The 18,864-nt window shown below is 38.7% G+C and overlaps 1 protein-coding gene and 1 pseudogene across 1 annotated transcript; both read right to left on the bottom strand.

Annotated features, from left to right (window-relative positions):
- Window positions 1-1,901: 1,901 nt before the first annotated feature.
- LOC137650858 (uncharacterized) lies at window positions 1,902-9,058 on the bottom strand. The gene is made up of 3 exons (XM_068384014.1): window positions 7,670-9,058; window positions 3,608-3,868; window positions 1,902-3,254 (listed from the first exon to the last, which is right to left on the bottom strand). Exons 1-3 carry the CDS (start codon window positions 9,056-9,058, stop codon window positions 1,902-1,904), a joined length of 3,003 nt encoding a protein of 1,000 aa, XP_068240115.1.
- A 5,832-nt stretch (window positions 9,059-14,890) lies between these two features.
- On the bottom strand, window positions 14,891-15,706 carry LOC137650857 (zinc finger protein 862-like; annotated as a pseudogene).
- Between the last annotated feature and the right edge of the window lie 3,158 nt (window positions 15,707-18,864).

Raw genomic sequence — 18,864 nt, 5'->3', positions numbered from 1 at the left:
TCTATATGTAAATAACGAAACTAGGAAACAAGATCTCAAGCGGAATAAGACAAGGCTGTAAGGGATCCACCCTACTCATTATTATTATTATTATTATTATTATTATTATTATTATTATTATTAGCTAAGCTACAACCCTAGTTGGAAAAGCATGATTCTATAAGCCCAAGGACTCCAACGTGGAAAAATAGCCCAGTGAGGAAAGGAAATAAGGAAATATTTAAACGATATAAGTAATTGTCGTGAATTTTTCTCAAACTTATTGAAATTAATGATTCTAGGCCCGATGGAATGGTCCGATGACAAGACCTTGAAGAGGTTTGCTTTTCAAAACTATTCAGGATTCAATAAAATATGATCACAATTTCAAGTTTATTACAAAAATAATCATTTGATAAAGAAAAAACACACACAATAACACTTCAGGCAAATTGAAAGTTAGATCTGTCACCCTTAGGGGGTTTGCAACATGTGCTCATGAAACACAGAGTCCACGTTGGACTAAATAAGACTAAGTTTCGAAAATATAATAACAAATCCATGGTAAATCACATACCAAGGCCTACAGGCATTATTTGAAGCATAAAACTAATCCCCAGTCCCATGGATGACAATTTTACAGAGCGATACAAATGTACATACACAGACTCACAAAGGAACCGACCTGGTATCGCGGTAGATAGGAGCCGGAGACGGAGAGACTCACAAACTCATAAGCGTACTTACATAGTTGGATGGATCTATAGGCAGGAATGAACGAGCTTCGTGATGGACAGCTCCGAGGAAAACTACGGTCTCCCGCGCTAACTAAAGTGTCCTTGTGAGATGCGTGGGAACTCTTACGTTATTTATTCAATAAGGGGTTTGATAAAGTTTCTTTATCGACCACAAGACAGAGAAACAGTCAAAGTCTTACGTCAGATCAAAGGGTAAACTTAATACTTCGGCTGAAGGCCATAATTTGCCATAATCCAACAAACTAGAGAGTCCTTGGCTCTAAACATATACATCGATATTTTTGCCATGGTAAAACAATACAATATAATTTTCGTAATTTGTAAATAACAAAAACTTCGTTTCTCTGACACCCGCTCCTTCCCCACCAGGTGGTTGAAATTTACGCCACAATACCGTCACGCATTGGACAGCACTCCTTCATAGAAACGCCCGCGAGATCTTCCAGTCTTACCCTAATTTAACGCAATGTTCGTAGAGTTAAATGGCGGGGATTTCGAATGATCAGTTCGAAACTCCCGACATCCTCCACACCCGAAATAAAGGGGTGGTGAAACGTCGGACAATTAGGCAAGACCGGACTCGGGGGAGGAGTAACCACTCCAAGACTCGGTTAGGCTCGTTGCGTAGCGCTCCACAACGACTCTAACGGAGTACACACACAATATACATCAACAGAAATATTACCCCGGGGCAATCAACTCTTACAAGTATACACACAGAATGGCAATGCAGGTAAAAATGTACCCAGACATATAATACATACATGAATCAATCAATAGAAAGGCAAATAGGCAATGGGCCTGCAATAATATCTCAAATAAGCAATAAGCAATGTATACATGCACAATCATAAATTGAATAATCTTATATATATATATATATATATATATCCAATCATAAGGCAATCTGCCCTTAATCAATCAATGGAATTACCCTTCCCACACGGCCACACCTTGGCAATTACCCTAGGGGAAAAAGGGGGGGGGGCTGGTTCTGTACAACGCTAGATCTGTATATACGAGAGAGGCCCTCCCATTCCCGTACTCTATACCCGACGCACTTCCAACCTCTCTGGATTCAAGCTCACCTACACTTACTTCTTTCCACCCTCCCTACCTACCAGAAGGGATACTCCTGTTTCTTTTACTGTTTGCAGCTATGACTTATATATCTTCATTCTCAACTAATTGTTCCATCAACTCTCGCTGCTTCGCAGCAGCCTTTCTCAATGGGCGTGCGGAACGTCCTTGTCTGCCCGACGTCTCTGATTCTACGTCACTTTCACTATTCTCACTTACTGTATTGTTATCACTATTTTCGCCACTACCTAAGACCTCTGTGGCTTGTTGTTGAGATGTCGTAGCCTGAACTATCTCCTGGTTGTCCCCAGACGTCCCAACGGTTCCTGGCAGTCCTGCTGGTAAACTGTGCGCACCCTCGTCTTCGCCGTTGCCATCGTCTTCTCCTACACCATCATCGTCATCAGAGGGGGCAATCTCCAGGGGAACCAGGTGGCTAACAGCTCGCAAGGACTGGACATCCTCGAACAACACCTTGGCTGAACGCACGACTCCGTCGTCATCAGGATATGTCTCCACGACACGTCCAAGGGGCCACGTAGCCCTTTTTTGATTGTCTTGTTTGACCAGCACGACGTCTCCGGGGTGCAACTTGGAAGGTTCCCCAGATCGACAGTCGTGTCTAGCCCTCATGGCACTCAAATACTCTTTTCTCCACCTCTCTCGGAAGGCTTTCAAAGAGTCTGTCAGCTTCAAATAACGATCGCGGAGCCTCCAGGAGGTGAAGGTCGCATTGAGGTGGTCGTCTGGCAAGATCGGTGCCATGAGGTTGATCATGCTTCCTCTCACTAAATGGGAGGGGGTGAGTACCTCATCCTCGCACTTGTCGCCGCTGTACATTAGAGGCCTGTTATTAACCACCGCCTCGGCCTCCTTCACTAATGTTAGTACGTGGGCGTCCGGCAGGTACTTCTTCCCGAGGGGTATCTGGAGGGTACGTTTTGTCACTCCGATTAGGCGCTCGAAAAACCCACCTTTCCAAGGTGCACGGGGCGTCTGAAAACGCCATTCAATTCCGGTTTTCCTCAGGAACTGCTGGACTTCATCCTCTTCATAAAGTCCCTGAAGGAGGTTGCTGGCAGTCTTGAACGTTTGATGATTATCGGATGTGATGAAAGACGGAGCACCGTCGGTAGCACAAAAACGACGCAAGGCTAAGACAAATTCCTCCGCTTCCAGGGAGGGGCAGAAATCGAGGTACACGGCCCTGCTGGCCATGCAAGTCACGATCAGTATGTAGCCTGGCCGCGTTTCAGTCTGTATGGCTGCTGTGTGGTCCACTCCGACTGTAGTAAAAGGCTTTGTTAGGTTGATCCTTTCCTTCGGTAGGGGGGGTGGTGGTGGCTGTCTCAACAGGGGCTGGAAGGCTAGCACGCATTCTGGACACTGACGCACAATCTGCCTCGCAATGGAACGTGGGCCCGGCGACCAGCATTTCTGTTGAAAGATACCCATTAGTGTATTCACACCACAATGTAAATGCAAACAATGCAAATATCTTAGATAAGCCCTAAGTGTCCCTTGGCTGGCAAAAGAATCAAATGTTTCATTTCCGCTACTTGGGACACTCGTCCCCTAGTGCAAATCAACTTATTATCTAACACTAGATTTAATTGTCTGACAAAATTAATAACTTCACGAGGGGGTCTGACTCCACCCTCCAAGTAAGCATAGACTGTAGGCAAATAATATTTTTGCTCTAATTGGACAACAATACTGAACGGATGCCGTCTTAATTTAGCAAATCTTATGATTAACCTAGTAACTCTCAATAAGAATTGGAACTCTACTTCCCTCTGTAGAATTTCCCATATCTCTCCTGGTGGAACAGGTCTTATTTCTTCCCTCATTTCTTGCACCGCTGCCACTACGGTTCTTTCATTGGTTGAATCGTCCTCTTTGTAAGGAACAGGCTCTCCCATGGTCCTCAGGAACTCTGGACCATTCCGCCAAAGAGGGTTTTTTAGCAATTGTTGCGTTGTTGCTCCTCTGGACAGGACATCAGCAGGATTCTGTTTTCTTGGGACATAGCTGAGACTGAAATCGCAAACCTGATGAAGAAAAATAATCTCCGCCATTCTGTTAGATATGAAGACATTTTTATTGTCCTTGGCACCGGGAGATGCTACCCATGCCAACGTGACCTTACTGTCGGTCCACATGACTATCTCTCACGTGTGCGGACGGGATGCCGAATGCACTATTGCCGACAGACAAGATGCCGAACCCAAGATGCCGAAAAGACACAAAGCCGAAAGGACATGAAACCGAACGGTCGTAAAACCGAACAGTCATGGAACCGAACGGTCATAAAGCCGAATAGTTAAAAAATAATGACAAAAAAAAAAAATTGAAAATATAAATAACACCAAGTCACCCATACAGTTTGACAATGGAGTTCATTAAGACAGGACGTGGTGGACGGAAGCTCCTTTATAATGGATATACTTACATTGTTGATAAAAAAAAGTTAATGATACCACATACTAGTGATGCAAGAAAAGAAAAGTATGTAAAGGAAGAATAATCACAACGAATGCTACTCGGCCACAAAGTTCTTCAGATCATTCACATCCGCCAGATAGTGCTCACACAAGTGTTCTAAAAGCTTCGGATTATATGAAAACAACAGCCAAAAACTTTCGTCTTTATGAAACTCAAACTGTTACCATTTTTCGATAGAGAAGAGTTTAAAATTATTATCGAGAAAACAGACATGGTTTGCCCATGGCAACTTTGACTCTGTTCCTCTCGGGAAACAGCTCTATACAACACATGCAATTATTTCGGAGACCAAAACCCTGCCATTAGTGTATTGCTTAACAAGTAAAAAAAATGAGAAAACATATGACGAAATCTTTACATTTTTTAACAACAAAGGCATTTCCGAGCCTGTTTCAATAATAGTGGACTTCGAACGAGCGACAATAAACAGCATTAAAAAAAAAAACTCCCAAATACATCGATAAGCGGATGTTTCTTTCACTTTGGACAATGTTTATGGCGAAATATTCAGTCTTGTGGATTACAGCAATGGTATCTCGAACCCAACAATGCTCATTTCATTAAGCAGTTATCAGCTCTTGCCTTTGTTCCACCTACAGATGTGCATGAGATGTTTGACCAGTCAACTAGTTCGATAACTGCTGAAACTTTTGTTAAATGATTTTTTAGTGTATTATGAAAGCACCTGGATAGGAATAAGGCAGAGACGACGTCGAAGGAGACCAATTTTTTATGTGGATGTATGGTCTGTGTACAATAGAGTTCAAGATAATATAACGAGGACCAATAATTCCCTGGAAGGATGGCATCAAGCATTTAAAAAAGGACTCATTGTAACGCATCCAGCAGTTTCAAAGCTACTAAAGTTATTCGAAATGAGCAGGCAGCCAATGAAATTTTGATAGAACAATCACTGATAGCAATTGACATTTCAAAGCCTAACCAGAAATACAACATCATTAATGATCGCATAAAAGCTATTTGCAATTCTTATGATAAAGAAGAAGACTTAGTTTTTTTACGAGCTACAGCTCATAACTTGTAATCTTAAATCTTTTTTATCTTTTACCTCAAAACTTGTAATATTTCTATTTTTATTTTTACATAATATTACATAAATTTTTTTACATTAAGTTTTATACATTTTTCACAATTTATTCTTTTAAATAGATAAGTATTTTTTTGAGTTGTTAATGCTTTTGACCTCTGCTAACTTTAAGTAATAAATATTGAATCAGTATTTAGTACTAATTCAAGTGATCGAAGAGTCAGAATGAAGTATTCAATGTTCACTATCCTTTTTTTAATTTTTAACCATTCGGCTTTATGACTGTTCGGTTTTACGACCGTTCGGTTTCATGTCCTTTCGGTTTTGTGTCTTTTCGGCATCTTGGGTTCGGTATCTTGTCTGTCAGCAAAAGCGCATTCGGCATACCGCCCTAGTACCATCTCTCGTGGCTCTATCAGCCCTTTAAGTGTCTTGGCTAATCTGCAGCCTAACAACAATGCTAATAGTTCTAGCTTGGGGATTGTCAACTTGTTCATCCCCTTTGGAGTGATTCTCATTTTACTAGTGAGTAGGCTTACTTGATTGCAATTGTCCCTAGTATATGCTACTGCACCGTATGCCTTGCTGCTGGCATCGGTGAATACATTGAGCTCTAAATTTTTCTTGCCTACTGCTCTTGGAAATGCGATGTTGCTTACCGCTTTCAATTCACACAACAACTCACTCGCTTCTCTAGCTTTCTCTCTCTTTAACACGTCATCCCAACCTACGTTATCCTCCCATAGTTGTTGGAGGAAAAGCTTTCCTCGAACAAATAATGGGCTTATCAAGCCTAGAGGATCATAAATGGAGACCAACATGGAAAGTACCGTACGCTTCGTAGGTACCCATTCCTCCTCCAATTCACTGATTCTCTTACTGTCTTTCACACACAATTGGTCGACGTCTCGGGCCCATCGCAGCCCAAGTACGTTCACATTCACCGGCTCACTCCACTGCTTCTCGCTATCGAAGACTAAGTTATTGGACGCCCACCCTTCTAAAGGCATACCAGCCCTTTTTAAGATCTTGTTGACAGATTCATGCTCCTGCCTCATGCTCTCTACATTCTCGAAAGTACTAAGATAATTATCTACGTAAAAGGACTTTGCCAAATCTGGCCTACCTTCCCTTTCGAAATGACAATTCAGAACATGTTGCAACAAAAACGGACTCGCCGTGATGCCGAACACCACGACTCGAAAGGCGAAGGTGAACGCTCGACCTGCTACCTCGCGCCACAGAAATCGTGTGTATTTGGCATCACGGGGATCTAACAAGACACGGTGGAAGGCCTTGCTGATGTCGGCTACCATGGCATATTCGTTCAATCTGAACCTTATAAGCAAATGATATGCTAATTCTACTAGATTGGGGCCAGGTAAGAGGCATTCATTCAACGATTTATGACCTTCAGATTTTGCTGAGGCATTAAACACGATTCTGAGGGGGGTAGTGCGGCTATCTTTCTTAATTCCAAAATGTGGCATATAATACCCTTCAATCTTGGGTTCCTTTACTTCTGATATAAAGCCTGCTTCTAGATACTTATTTATCACTCCCTGATACTGATCAAAATATTCCCTGTCCTTCCTGAACTTAGTTTGCAACGATTCTAACTGCGCTACAGCGTTTCGATAGTTTGTATCTGGCCTAGCATCCGACCCGAATGGTAGGCTAACCTGACATCCCTCAGGCTTCTTTACGACACTTTGCGACACCTTTCGCATGGCTTCCGCTTCGCGAACAGTATATTACTCTGATGGGGCGATGCCAACGCGGTCCAAACGCCACCACTCATCTACGTCAAACTGGTTTTGTTCACTCGCAATTCTACAGACTCTGAGCGTTTTCACATGTTTGATCTTTTTGCCTTCCAACAGCCACTGCGGCACTTTCCCATATGGCGACATACCATTATGGGTCAGGAAGAGACTTATCCCATCAACTTTCTCGATGCCTATGATGAAGTAGCTAAAATAATCGGCCCCTACTAAAATGTGGACATTTTTCAACTCATCGGACTTATTCTCTGGATCGGCCAACGTGACTCCCTTACTTAACAGATGCTGTCTAACTTGTACATAACCAGCGTTATGTATTGGGACGTCAACGTTCTCGTGTGCCACCAGCTTCATTCGTACTACTCTTCTTCCTACTCTATCCTACAGCTTACGACATCATATTGTCCGCTTATTTCTGCGGAGCCGAACGGAGCTATGTTCAATGCTACCCTTCCTACCACCGGTAGGCCTAATTGCCTCGCAGTTTTCGCAGCGATGAAGCTTTTTTGGCTTACCGTATCGAGAAATAAGCGGACTCGCTTACTACCTTGCTTATGATTGATTTCGGCCATAGCCGTTGGCAAGATTGTACATGGGAGATCCACGTTGGACATCTGTGCGATCTTTGCACTTTTGCACTGTTTGGGTTCCACTTTATCTTTAGATGGACGGGGGGCCGTTTCCTGCTGTCGAGGCGTCGCATTTACTACGGGATGGGATGTTGTAGACTGACTACTACTATTACTTGGGGCTGAAGTGGAGGGAACTGATTGCGATCGTTTTCCCGGATTATAATGATCACAAATGGCTGTGTTGTGGTTACCACTACAATTTTTACAAGAGTTGGGGACGGGGCACTTATCACTTCGATGACCAGAATTAGTGCAATTGAAACATAGGCCCCTTTTTAGCAAAATGCGACGTCTGGCAGCCACGTCAGTTACTCGGCGGCATCCATGAAGCGGGTGCCGTTCGTTACAAAAGGGACAAGAATTATTCTGAACTGGTTTCAACTTCGCTCTTACACTGACGTCTACTCTCTTGTCAGGTTCAAGTTTATCTCCTCGTTGCAAGGCATCGTCCTCGAGCATTCGAATAATGAAATCGATCGCGTCAAAGAATTCGTCTAGCGTATAGTCACACTTTCTCAAATGTTCAACTACTTTCCTGTAGAGCTTTCCTTCTGACAATTTTTGATTAATGAGGCTCATGACCATACCATGGCCTATATCGTTACTACTTAGCCTCTTGATCTCCTCGATTATGATTGTTAATTCAAAACGAAACCTTTTCAGCTCTACAGGATCTAACGAGAATACAAAGATATTAGCCAATTTTCTATGCAGAATTACGAGTGACTGATGGACATTACCATATAGTTTGTCTAAGAGATCCAACGCTATCTTATAGTTCGCAGGTGTTACACTTAGGGATTTTACGATCCTAAGCGGATCCCTGCCTAAAGTCCCCAACAGATACGTGAATTTGGATACATCATCCAAATCTGCTCTTCGATCCACATGTATCGTGAAGAGCTCTCGATACGAAGCATATTCCTGCACTTCCCCTTCAAACGTAGGGAGAGGCAGCGGTTTCAATTTGGGGAGGGAAACATTCCCTGTCGGAGTGACATTCACTCTATCAATTCTATTATACAGAAGAGTAGAAGCTCGCATAGCTTCTTCTAACGTGTGCCTGATTCGGGCTTCTAAACCATGTTCTAGTTTGACAGATTGTCTCTTATACAGCTCTCTTAGCTGTCCTTCCTCCACTCGCAATTGCGTGACCAGATTCTGGTACACGGATTCAGAGTAGGTTTCAACTAACGCACGTTGCGTTTCGACCAGTAAGTCCGCTATGAGGTCCAGCGATGCCTCGATGTGTACGATCGTGGCCACCGCCATTTTGACTGACTTTACTCTATTTCTTTGGCAAACTAGGGAAGAACAGAATTTTGTTTACGTTACGAAGATGGGGGCACAAAAACTAGAGGCACATGGGGTCAGTCGCACATCGGGACACTGAGGGCTTTAGTTTAGTCTCTCCCTCTTTCTCCTATTAGGGCTACCCTAAAGATCATACCTTACTGATTTTCCTTTCAAGCTCTGGAAAGCACTTGTCATCCGGTTCGAAGGATCAAATGTCGTGAATTTTTCTCCGACTTATTGAAATTAATGATTCTAGGCCCGATGGAATGGGCCGATGACAAGGCCTTGAAGAGGTTTGCTTTTCAAAACTATTCAGGATTCAATAAAATATGATCACAATTTTAAGTTTATTACAAAAATAATAATTTGATAAAGAAAAAAGTCACACAATAACACTTCAGGCAAATTGAAAGTTAGGTCTGTCACCCTTAGGGGGTTTGCAACATGTGCTCATGAAACACAGAGTCCACGTTGGACTAAATAAGACTAAGTTTCGAAAATATAATACAAATCCATGGTAAATCACATACCAAGGCCTACAGGCATTATTTGAAGCATAAAACTAATCCCCAGTCCCATGGAGACAATTTTACAGAGCGATACAAATGTACATATACAGACTCACAAAGGAACCGACCTGGTATCGCGGTAGATAGGAGCCGGAGACGGAGAGACTCACAAACTCATAAGCATACTTACATAGTTGGATGGATCTATAGGCAGGAATGAACGAGCGTCGTGATGGACAGCTCCGAGGAAAACTAGGGTCTCCTGCGCTAAATAAAGTGTCCTTGTGAGATGCGCGGGAACTCTTATGTTATTTATTCAATAAGGGGTTTGATAAAGTTTCTTTATCGACCATAAGACAGAGAAACAGTCAAAGTCTTACGTCAGATCAAAGGGTAAACTTAATACTTCGGCTGAAGGCCATAATTTGCCATAATCCAACAAACTAGAGAGTCCTTGGCTCTAAACATATACATCGATATTTTTGCCATGGTAAAACAATACAATATAATTTTCGTAATTTGTAAATAACAAAAACTTCGTTTCTCTGACACCCGCTCCTTCCCCACCAGTGGTTGAAATTTACGCCACAATACCGTCACGCATTGGACAGCACTCCTTCATAGAAACGCCCGCGAGATCTTCCAGTCTTACGCTAATTTAACGCAACGTTCGTAGAGTTAAATGGCGGGGATTTCGAATGATCAGTTCGAAACTCCCGACAGTAATAAAAATTAAAATACAATATTTTAAAAACATTAACAACATTAAAACAGATATTTGATATATAAACTATAAAAGAACTTATGTAAGCCTGTTCAACATAAAAACATTTGCTCCAACTTTGAACTTTTGAAGTAAAACTGATTCAACTACCCAATCAGGAAGATCATTCCATAACTTGGTAACAGATGGAATAACACTTCTGGAATACTGTGTAGCATTGAGCCTCATGATGGAGAAGGCCTGGCTATTAGAATTAACTGCATACCTAGTATTACGAACAGGCTGGAACTGTCCGGGAAGATCTGAATGTAGAGGATGGTCAGAATTATAAAAAATCTTATGCAGCATGCATAATGAACTAATTGAACGACGGCGCCAGAGATTAATATCTAGATCAGGAATAACTTACAGCGTTATCACATATCACCAATTGAACACAAGAATGTTTTAGAAAATTGATATGCAGGATCGTTACAATCTTATTTGCATACGATGGACTTCAAATCGCACACACCATAGAAGAAGCAATAATAGCAATAAACAACAACGAATTCCCACCACAGGGAAATGAAGATATCAAAGTGGTTACCTCAATTAAATGTTTAGGAACAAAAATATCGACCAAATGCAAATGTTTCCAGGAACATAAAAAAGAAATATTCAATAAAGCCTACTGATTTATCAACCACACAGCCTTCATCTCTGCTAGAAGTTGCAATAGATTAATATAAGAATTTTTTTTTTTTTTTTTTTTTTTTTGAAAAGGGTGGCACTCCCAAGCCTTCCTCACTCAACAGAGGTAGTATATCTAAGTAAAGAATAGATAAATAAACTACAGATGATAGAAAACAAAACGTACAGAATGATATTAAGAGCCCCAAAGTATACGCCAATAAGTGCAATGAGAGCAGAAGTCGGAGAACAACGGAAACGCACTGGTGAAAGAAATCTTTCTCGATATGTTTGAAAAACTACAAAAGAAATTGGCAAAAACTATTAAAAACTATCTACAAGTTATGAATTTAAACTTCCAGGGCCTTCCCAATGCAAAGTATCTTGATACAAAAATAAAAGCACTAGACTAAAAAATATAGGAAGAGGAAAAAAAAAAAAAGCACGTTGCAACAGATGCAGATGGAAACCACAAATAAAGGAAGAAGAAAACATATGGGAACGGCCAGGATTCAGCCATATTTTTTAGAGCATGCACCAACACACTAGATCATTATATTACAACAAGGAAAATAGCCCAGTGAGGAAAGGAAACAATGAAATAAGAGAAGTAATTAAAAATTTTAAAAAAATATTTCAAGAACAGTAACAAGACTAAAATAAACATTTCATATATAAACTATAAAAACTTTAACAAAATAAGAGGAAGAGAAATAATGTAGAATAGCGTACCCGAGTGTACCCTCAAGCAAGAGAACTCTTCTCCGAGACAGTGGAAAACCATGGCACAGAGGCTATGACACTACCCAAGACTAGAGAACAATAGTTTGCTTTTGGAGTGGCCTTCTAGATAGCTACTTACCATAGCTAAAGAGTCTCTTCTAGCCTTACCAAGAGGAAAGTAGCCACTGAAAAATCACAGTGCAGTAGTTAACTCCTTGGGTGAAGAAGAATTGTTTGGAAATCTCAGTTTTAGGTGTGAGGACAGAGGAGAATGTGTAAAGAATATTCGGTGTATGTGTAGGCAAATGGGAAAATGAACCGTAACCAGAGCGAAGAATCCACAGTGGGGGAAGAAATTTGACAATATCGATATGAAATGCAAACTATGCGATGAAGAAGAAGAAAATGTTGACGCACTTTATGCTGGATTGCAAAAAAAAAAAAAAAAAAAAAAAAGAAAGCTGGATAGAATAAGAAACGAGACCATCCTACTTATAATTCAGAAAATATAGAAAGCAAAATAGAAAAAACTACTATGTTTTGCATTAGAAAATGAGGAAAATATATTTGAATATCAAAAATTTATTCATAAACTTTGGAAAGCCAGAAAACAAATGTTAGACAAGCTCTAAACCAAACTAAAGCAAAGTGATAGAAAGTGTAAAGATAAAAATAAACCACAGAGTCGCCGATACAGGGGCTATGACCCAACTATATACTGGACTGGACTATACCGGACCGGTCTGTCCTTTTAAGGCCAGTCTGTCCTTTTTTAGATCCAGCTGTCCTCAAGTTTTCACGAAAAAAAGGACAACCTAAAAATGTCCTTTTATTATTATTATTATTTTCTGTCCTTTTTGAGATTCAGCTTTACACGTGTGACCAAGGCCGTTTCACAGCTCTTTGAATGTCTTTGAGATAAACCCTGGGGATATAATTATAAGAAAACAGGGGAATGTTTTCCTTGGGTATTTTAATCTTCCTATTCCACCTTGCTTGGTATTTGTCATCAGTCCATATTTTCATTTCACCGTATGGACGATCACATGGTTTTCTCATTTTTTTACGAAGATTTACCCTTCTATGTATAGCTCATCTATAAATATTCAACAAGAAACATCATTCTGTTATTTACATCTCTAAATAATAAAGTTGTTTTTAAAACATATATCTGTATCGCTACTAGTCAATTATATTCTGTAATTGTTCCTTCTCAACTATTTTGTTAGTACTTGTCGATGTACATTTATCATTAGTACAAAATGAGATGCTTAAAAGGAATTATAAGAATTTGAAATTAAGTACAGGGATAACGAGAAGGACTTCTTGTTTGATTCAGAATTAGGAGGGTTGTAATTCTGAATTATTCCCACGTTATGAACTTGCAGTATTGTCTCTGAATAATGTACATTATATTCAGGTTCATATTAACGTTTCATATATATATATATATATATATATATATATATATATATATATATATATATATATATATATATATATATATATATATATATATATATATATATATATATATATATATATATATATAGTATATATATATATATATATATATATATATATATATATATATATATATATATATATATATATATATATATATATATATATGCAGTATATATATATATATATATGTGTGTGTGTATATATATATATATATATATATATATATATATATATATATATATATATATATATATATATATATATATATATATCCCTGTACGAATGTGTAAGAAAATTCTGCCATGCATATAGGATTAAATGTTGTCATTATTTCAAATTGTCTGATGTATTTTGATTGGTATTGTCTTAATACTTGAGTTGACTTTAGAGAAAAGGTATAAGGAAAAAACGTATAAACAACAGTAGTCTATTTGATAAGGAAAATTAAAGTAAATAAAATATATAAAGATTATGCCCAAGAATAAACATAATAACAAATGTAAATGGGCAGTAAGGATAACATAAATATAGAAAATATAATTTATTATGAAGGACTAGTAACAATAAGTTAATAAATGATAGATATTTCCCTTATATATATTAGTATTTGCCCACAGGTTTATGATGTAATTTAGTTTGAATTGGTGAATACGTACAAAGTCGGTTTATCTTTTTAATAAATATAGCCTAAACATTATAAGTATGAGAATAGTTTTTTCTAGAGTATTGGTAATGTATAAAGGTCTATACACAAAAATATAAATTTTAAAAAACTTACAAGAGGAATTTCATCTGACAATTCCCCCCAACATTATTTTTCTTTATACATATTTCTGACTGCGTTAAACATTTCATCATTAACTTTGAATCGGGCACAGCCTCCAAATCTCTTGACTTCTTCTGACACAGCTATAAGAGCAATTATTGATGGTAATTGTAAAGAATTCCTAATCTTTGTCTTTATGAGATTGACTTTACTGAACACTCTCTCTGCATCAGCATTTGATGTTGGTAAAGATAAAATATGTAGAGCAAAATTTGACAATGCTCATAATATTAAATTACCCTCTTTCGTCTTTTAAATTGCCCAACCCTTTATAAAATGTTTCTATATTTGTCTCGTGCTTTAAATCTTCTGGTATTTGTATGAAATCTAAACTTCCGCCATTCATCATGTAACTTCTGGTTATTTTCTACATCTACATCTATTCTTGGGACTAATTTGACTAAATCCTGTAGAGATGGCATAGCTATTCTTGATTGATAATCCTAATGATTTATTTATTGACAGAAACGAAACCATCTTCCACAAAGGGTTGTCCAGATCAAACCTTTTCCTAATTGCAATACAAACTGAAACACAAAATTTTCTGCATCTGTTTTGAACATCCAGTAACATTTCAGGATTCTTAAAGGATTCTTTCTGAAACAAAGTACAGTATGAAGTTCTGCTCCCAGATAAAGTTGGTTAAGTGGAACATAGTTGCTTTCATTGCATGACTCAATTGTCATTAATGATTGTTTCTGAACAATGTGTGGCTACAAAAAGTACCCAATATTGATCTATATAATTTTGTTATTCTGTCAAAAAACAAATGGAATGTGGGGGAATTTCTTTGAAAGAGTAAGTTGAAGTCACTAAATTTTGGTAAAATATAATCTAAAAAGGTAAAATATAAAAAAGACAGCAGGATCTCTCATCCTTTCAACTATCTAGTGCACTACTGTCAACCGTTCTCTACCTTCAATTCGACTGAAGTACAAGGTTAAAGGCTGCCACTGCTCTAGAACTCTTCTAACTGCTTCATGTAACGAAAGCCAACGCGTTTGACTGGGATAGAGTATTTTGTGAGGCTTAGTATTACAAAATTCCTGAGAGAGTTTAAAATCGTACTGCCTTTTGAACTAAGGGCAAAAAATGTATATATACTGCGAAGCAAATCCTCACAGTGACGGGGTAGAGTTTTGGCAGCCTCTGAAGAACACAAGTGAATAGAATGGCATATACATTTGAAGACAGTAAGTCCAGGCAATAAGTGTTTAAATCTGCTACATAGGGAATTATGCTCGCCCATGATATTAGAAGCACCATCCTATGAAATTACTAAGGGGGATGTCATATTTTGTTAATGTAGTTATCAGTAGGGAATATAAATTTTGTCCAGTAGACCCTTGGGCATCATTGTCTGAGTCATATAAATTAACAAGGTCTAGCATAGCAGTGGTGATTTTCTGCACAGAGGAATCATAAAACCTAACAATTACAGCACAGGACGTAATTGTGCTTACATCCGTTGACTCATCCATGATGACAGAAAATTTGCTGGTCCTCAACTTTTTTGCTAGGCTATTTGTCACGGTCCTCCCCATGGTTTTGATTACATCCGTACACTTTGTACGTTTCATGGATGAACTCTGAGCTATGGAAGAGTCTGGGAACATCCTTTTCATCAAATCCACCAAATTGTCAGCAGTAGTGAAAGGCAAGTTATGTTCTGCAATGAAACACGCAAATAGAATGGTAGCCATTACTACACCATGGGGTGTTTTTTCATTTAAGTTTCCTTCCAGCTCATTCTGCCCAAGATCAAGCTCTCGTTCCTTTTGAAGATGAATCTTATTGATGCTATGCCTTTTGATTGATGTTAATTCGGCATTAAATGCTTTTTGGCAGGCAGTGCAGAAAGCCCTCTCTGGTCTCCTTCAACCTGTTTCAACCATGGGTGAAAATCTGGCTGTATCCATGCTTCTCTGAACTTCCGCTTACCAGGCATACCTAGCCGTAAGCAATGTTTCATTGAGATGTGACGGCATATGTAAATAAAATAAGAATAAAGAGGGAAACTAATTAAAATTCAACAAATAATATACATACATATTTGACTTCAAATCGTGAACCTAGTTCCAAATTTCTATGACGGGTTAGAGTTTTGGCAGCCTTTAAAGAACACAGGTGAATAGAGTGGCATATAGCTTATATTTAAAGACAGTAAATGCGAGCAATAAGTTCTTAGGTCTGCTACATTTCGTTCACAGTATTAAGATCAGTGATATAAGGCGTTATGATTACATCTTCCAAGCGAAAATATTATGATGGAATCAGCATCGTTTTTACAACAATGAGGAATGGGCCTATGATATATCGCAGGCTAAAACTCAGCCATATAAGTCTATGTAAGGAAATAATTACCACTGAATTGAGGAATGCTGTTCCTTTTAGAGAAAATTTCATAGCATGACATCATAATCATACAAATATGATGAAAACTATGACCATTTATAAAGGAAAAACGGATATAGATTAGGGCTAGGCATACCGTAAGCTAAAAGCCTTTGGCTTATAAGTTTACATAAGAAAGTAACTACTGTATTTTTAAACCCCTACATTATATAATGCCGTTACTATAGATAAATTATCATAAAAGTGACATTACAATTGTAGAAATTCTTTCCACACTATTTTAGTCACCCCCGTTATTCCATTTTTTATTTTTTGTTTGTTATTTTCTGGGTTTTATGCATCCCTTTTTTCTTTTGTTTCCTTTGTAACCTTCATTATTATACCCTTAAATATTCATTGCTGCTAACATGTCCATCATTCCCCTGTAATGCTTTACCTTTCATCACCTCATTCCACTGTAGATGATTTTATCTCATTTCCTGAGCTCACAGTACATTGCTTGACGATGCAACCGACCGTCGACAATTTTCAAAAACAGCACTTAGTTGCATTCTGTTCCAAATGCTCTTGAAGCTTTGTATGTTTAACCACAATTGGTTTGTATTTAAGTAACTATTTAATTTACGTAACTCATTGATCTTAGCTTATTGCTATATACATCTCAGTACCTATTTATAAGTCTGTTTAGCTAGGATTGTTTTCTGTGCTATTGAACATCACTAAACGCCACTTAATTTTTTTGTATGTATATTAATTTTCATAAGCCAGACTGTAGGATTTCTTTATAATTACTTTCCCCTGGAGTTTCAAGAATGATCCTTGTATTTATAAAAAAAAAAAGCACCCTTCAGCAAACCACGTACTCATGGAAATTTGACGAAGACTCGTCCGGTTTGAACCAGCTCAGCGGCAGGAGATAGTCTCGGGTAGAAGCGTGCAAGCGGCCCACTTAAAAACCAGGAATCGTGGAAGGCGGACGTAGGCATAGCCTCTTCATCTGAGACGTCGTTGTAACTTAGGCGTCTGTTCAAGTACCTGTTGGTCAACCAGTTACTGACCAACAGTATGCCTTACTTTGAGCCATTATTTAGAAGATAGGCATACGAAGATAAAACACGACTGTGCAGAACTGAAGATGCACCGTGTTCTTAACAGTTCACAAGATGCTTCCCCTAGTCCCCAATCAACCCTCAAAAGCGTGAGTACTAATTAACGGTGCTCAACCTTGGCCAAGGAACTGTCCCCCCTCTTTTTCTAGCCTTTATTTGACGATGTGCACATTTAGCTAGGAAGTCATGTTCAAACTGTCTGGTTTAATCATTCGTGGCGTGCCCATTAACATAAGTTGTGTTCCCGTTCCCCTCTATCAAGTTTGAAATTTTATTGCCCGAGAGGAATGTGTTCAAAGTAGTGAGTAGAACTTTTGGTATTATTTCAGTCACCATTATTACTTTCATTGGTTGATTAGTCATTTGATTATTGATTTACGATTTAATTGATTTGACCATTTTCTTGGCACTTTTCATTTTTCATATGCCATGCGGTCTTTATTCAAATTTCAATTAGGTAGTTTTGCTGTTTTTTCCTGTGTCAGTTAGATGAAAATTCCTGTTGTACTTTATGGAAATAAACGCCATTTTTAGATTAAAATTATTAACTGTTTTTAACTTGACCTTTACATTTTGAAATGACTAAATGAGTTATCACATGAGGTGAGATATAACTTAAGGGTAAGTTTATATTTACGTCAATCTAAAGCTATAGGTGTCAATCCTTTATTGTAATGTTCTACGGTATTACTGTTAGAATATTAAACTTTTATTTATGATGCATTAGTGATGTTGATTATGCGCTTGGGTACAATCATTTGTTTTTACCCATAATTCTTGTCATGATGTGCGTGGCGTGACGCCGCTTTCTTTTGTCCGTATAGTGTAACCGGCAAGTTCATGGCCGAAGGAACTGTGTACTGCTGCCTCCCACATTCTCCATTAAAGTGACTCTTTTAGTGATAATCTTTTATTATAACCCACCATCATGTCCTTCGAGCTCACAGGTTATGGGCCCAGCTCAAGCAAGAGGAAGTTGTATTTTGATGGTGATGAGGAGAAATATGAAATGTGGGAGATAAAATTTCTAGCCCATCTGAGACTTCGAAAACTTACCCTAGACGAAAGTGAAGATCAAACTTCAGCGGAATTCAGTGCTAAAAATGCTGACATTTTTGCCGAGATCGTTCAAGTTCTAGATGATAAGAGCCTCCAATTAATAATGAGAGATGCAGTCAACGATGGAAGAAAGGCATTGGAGATTCTACGGGACCATTACCGAGGTACTAGGAAACCAAGAATCATCTCCCTCTACACGGAGCTGACATCACTGAAAATGAGAGGGAAAGAATGTGTAACGGATTATTTTCTTTGAGCAGAGGCAGCCTCTACTTCGTTAAAGTCAGCTGGTGAGACGATCAGCGACAGCCTTCTTATTGCTATGGTGTTGAAGGGTC

This window comes from Palaemon carinicauda, chromosome 12, assembly GCF_036898095.1.
Source record: "Palaemon carinicauda isolate YSFRI2023 chromosome 12, ASM3689809v2, whole genome shotgun sequence".
Classification (NCBI taxonomy): Eukaryota; Metazoa; Arthropoda; class Malacostraca; order Decapoda; family Palaemonidae; genus Palaemon; species Palaemon carinicauda.
Note: the sequence above shows the minus strand (reverse complement) of the source record. Positions and strands in the feature narration are given on the sequence as shown.

What these genes read in the sequence shown, in the direction of transcription:
- LOC137650858 (XM_068384014.1), bottom strand. Translation starts at nt 9,058, where the DNA reads ATGGCGGTGGCCACGATCGTACACATCGAGGCATCGCTGGACCTCATA. An exon ending in TCCGCTTATTTCTCGATACG is followed by an intron (nt 3,869 to 7,669) that starts GTAAGCCAAAAA and finishes TTTCTTCATCAG; the next exon opens with GTTTGCGATTTCAGTCTCAG. An exon ending in GGGAAATTCTACAGAGGGAA is followed by an intron (nt 3,255 to 3,607) that starts GTAGAGTTCCAA and finishes ATCTTTCAACAG; the next exon opens with AAATGCTGGTCGCCGGGCCC.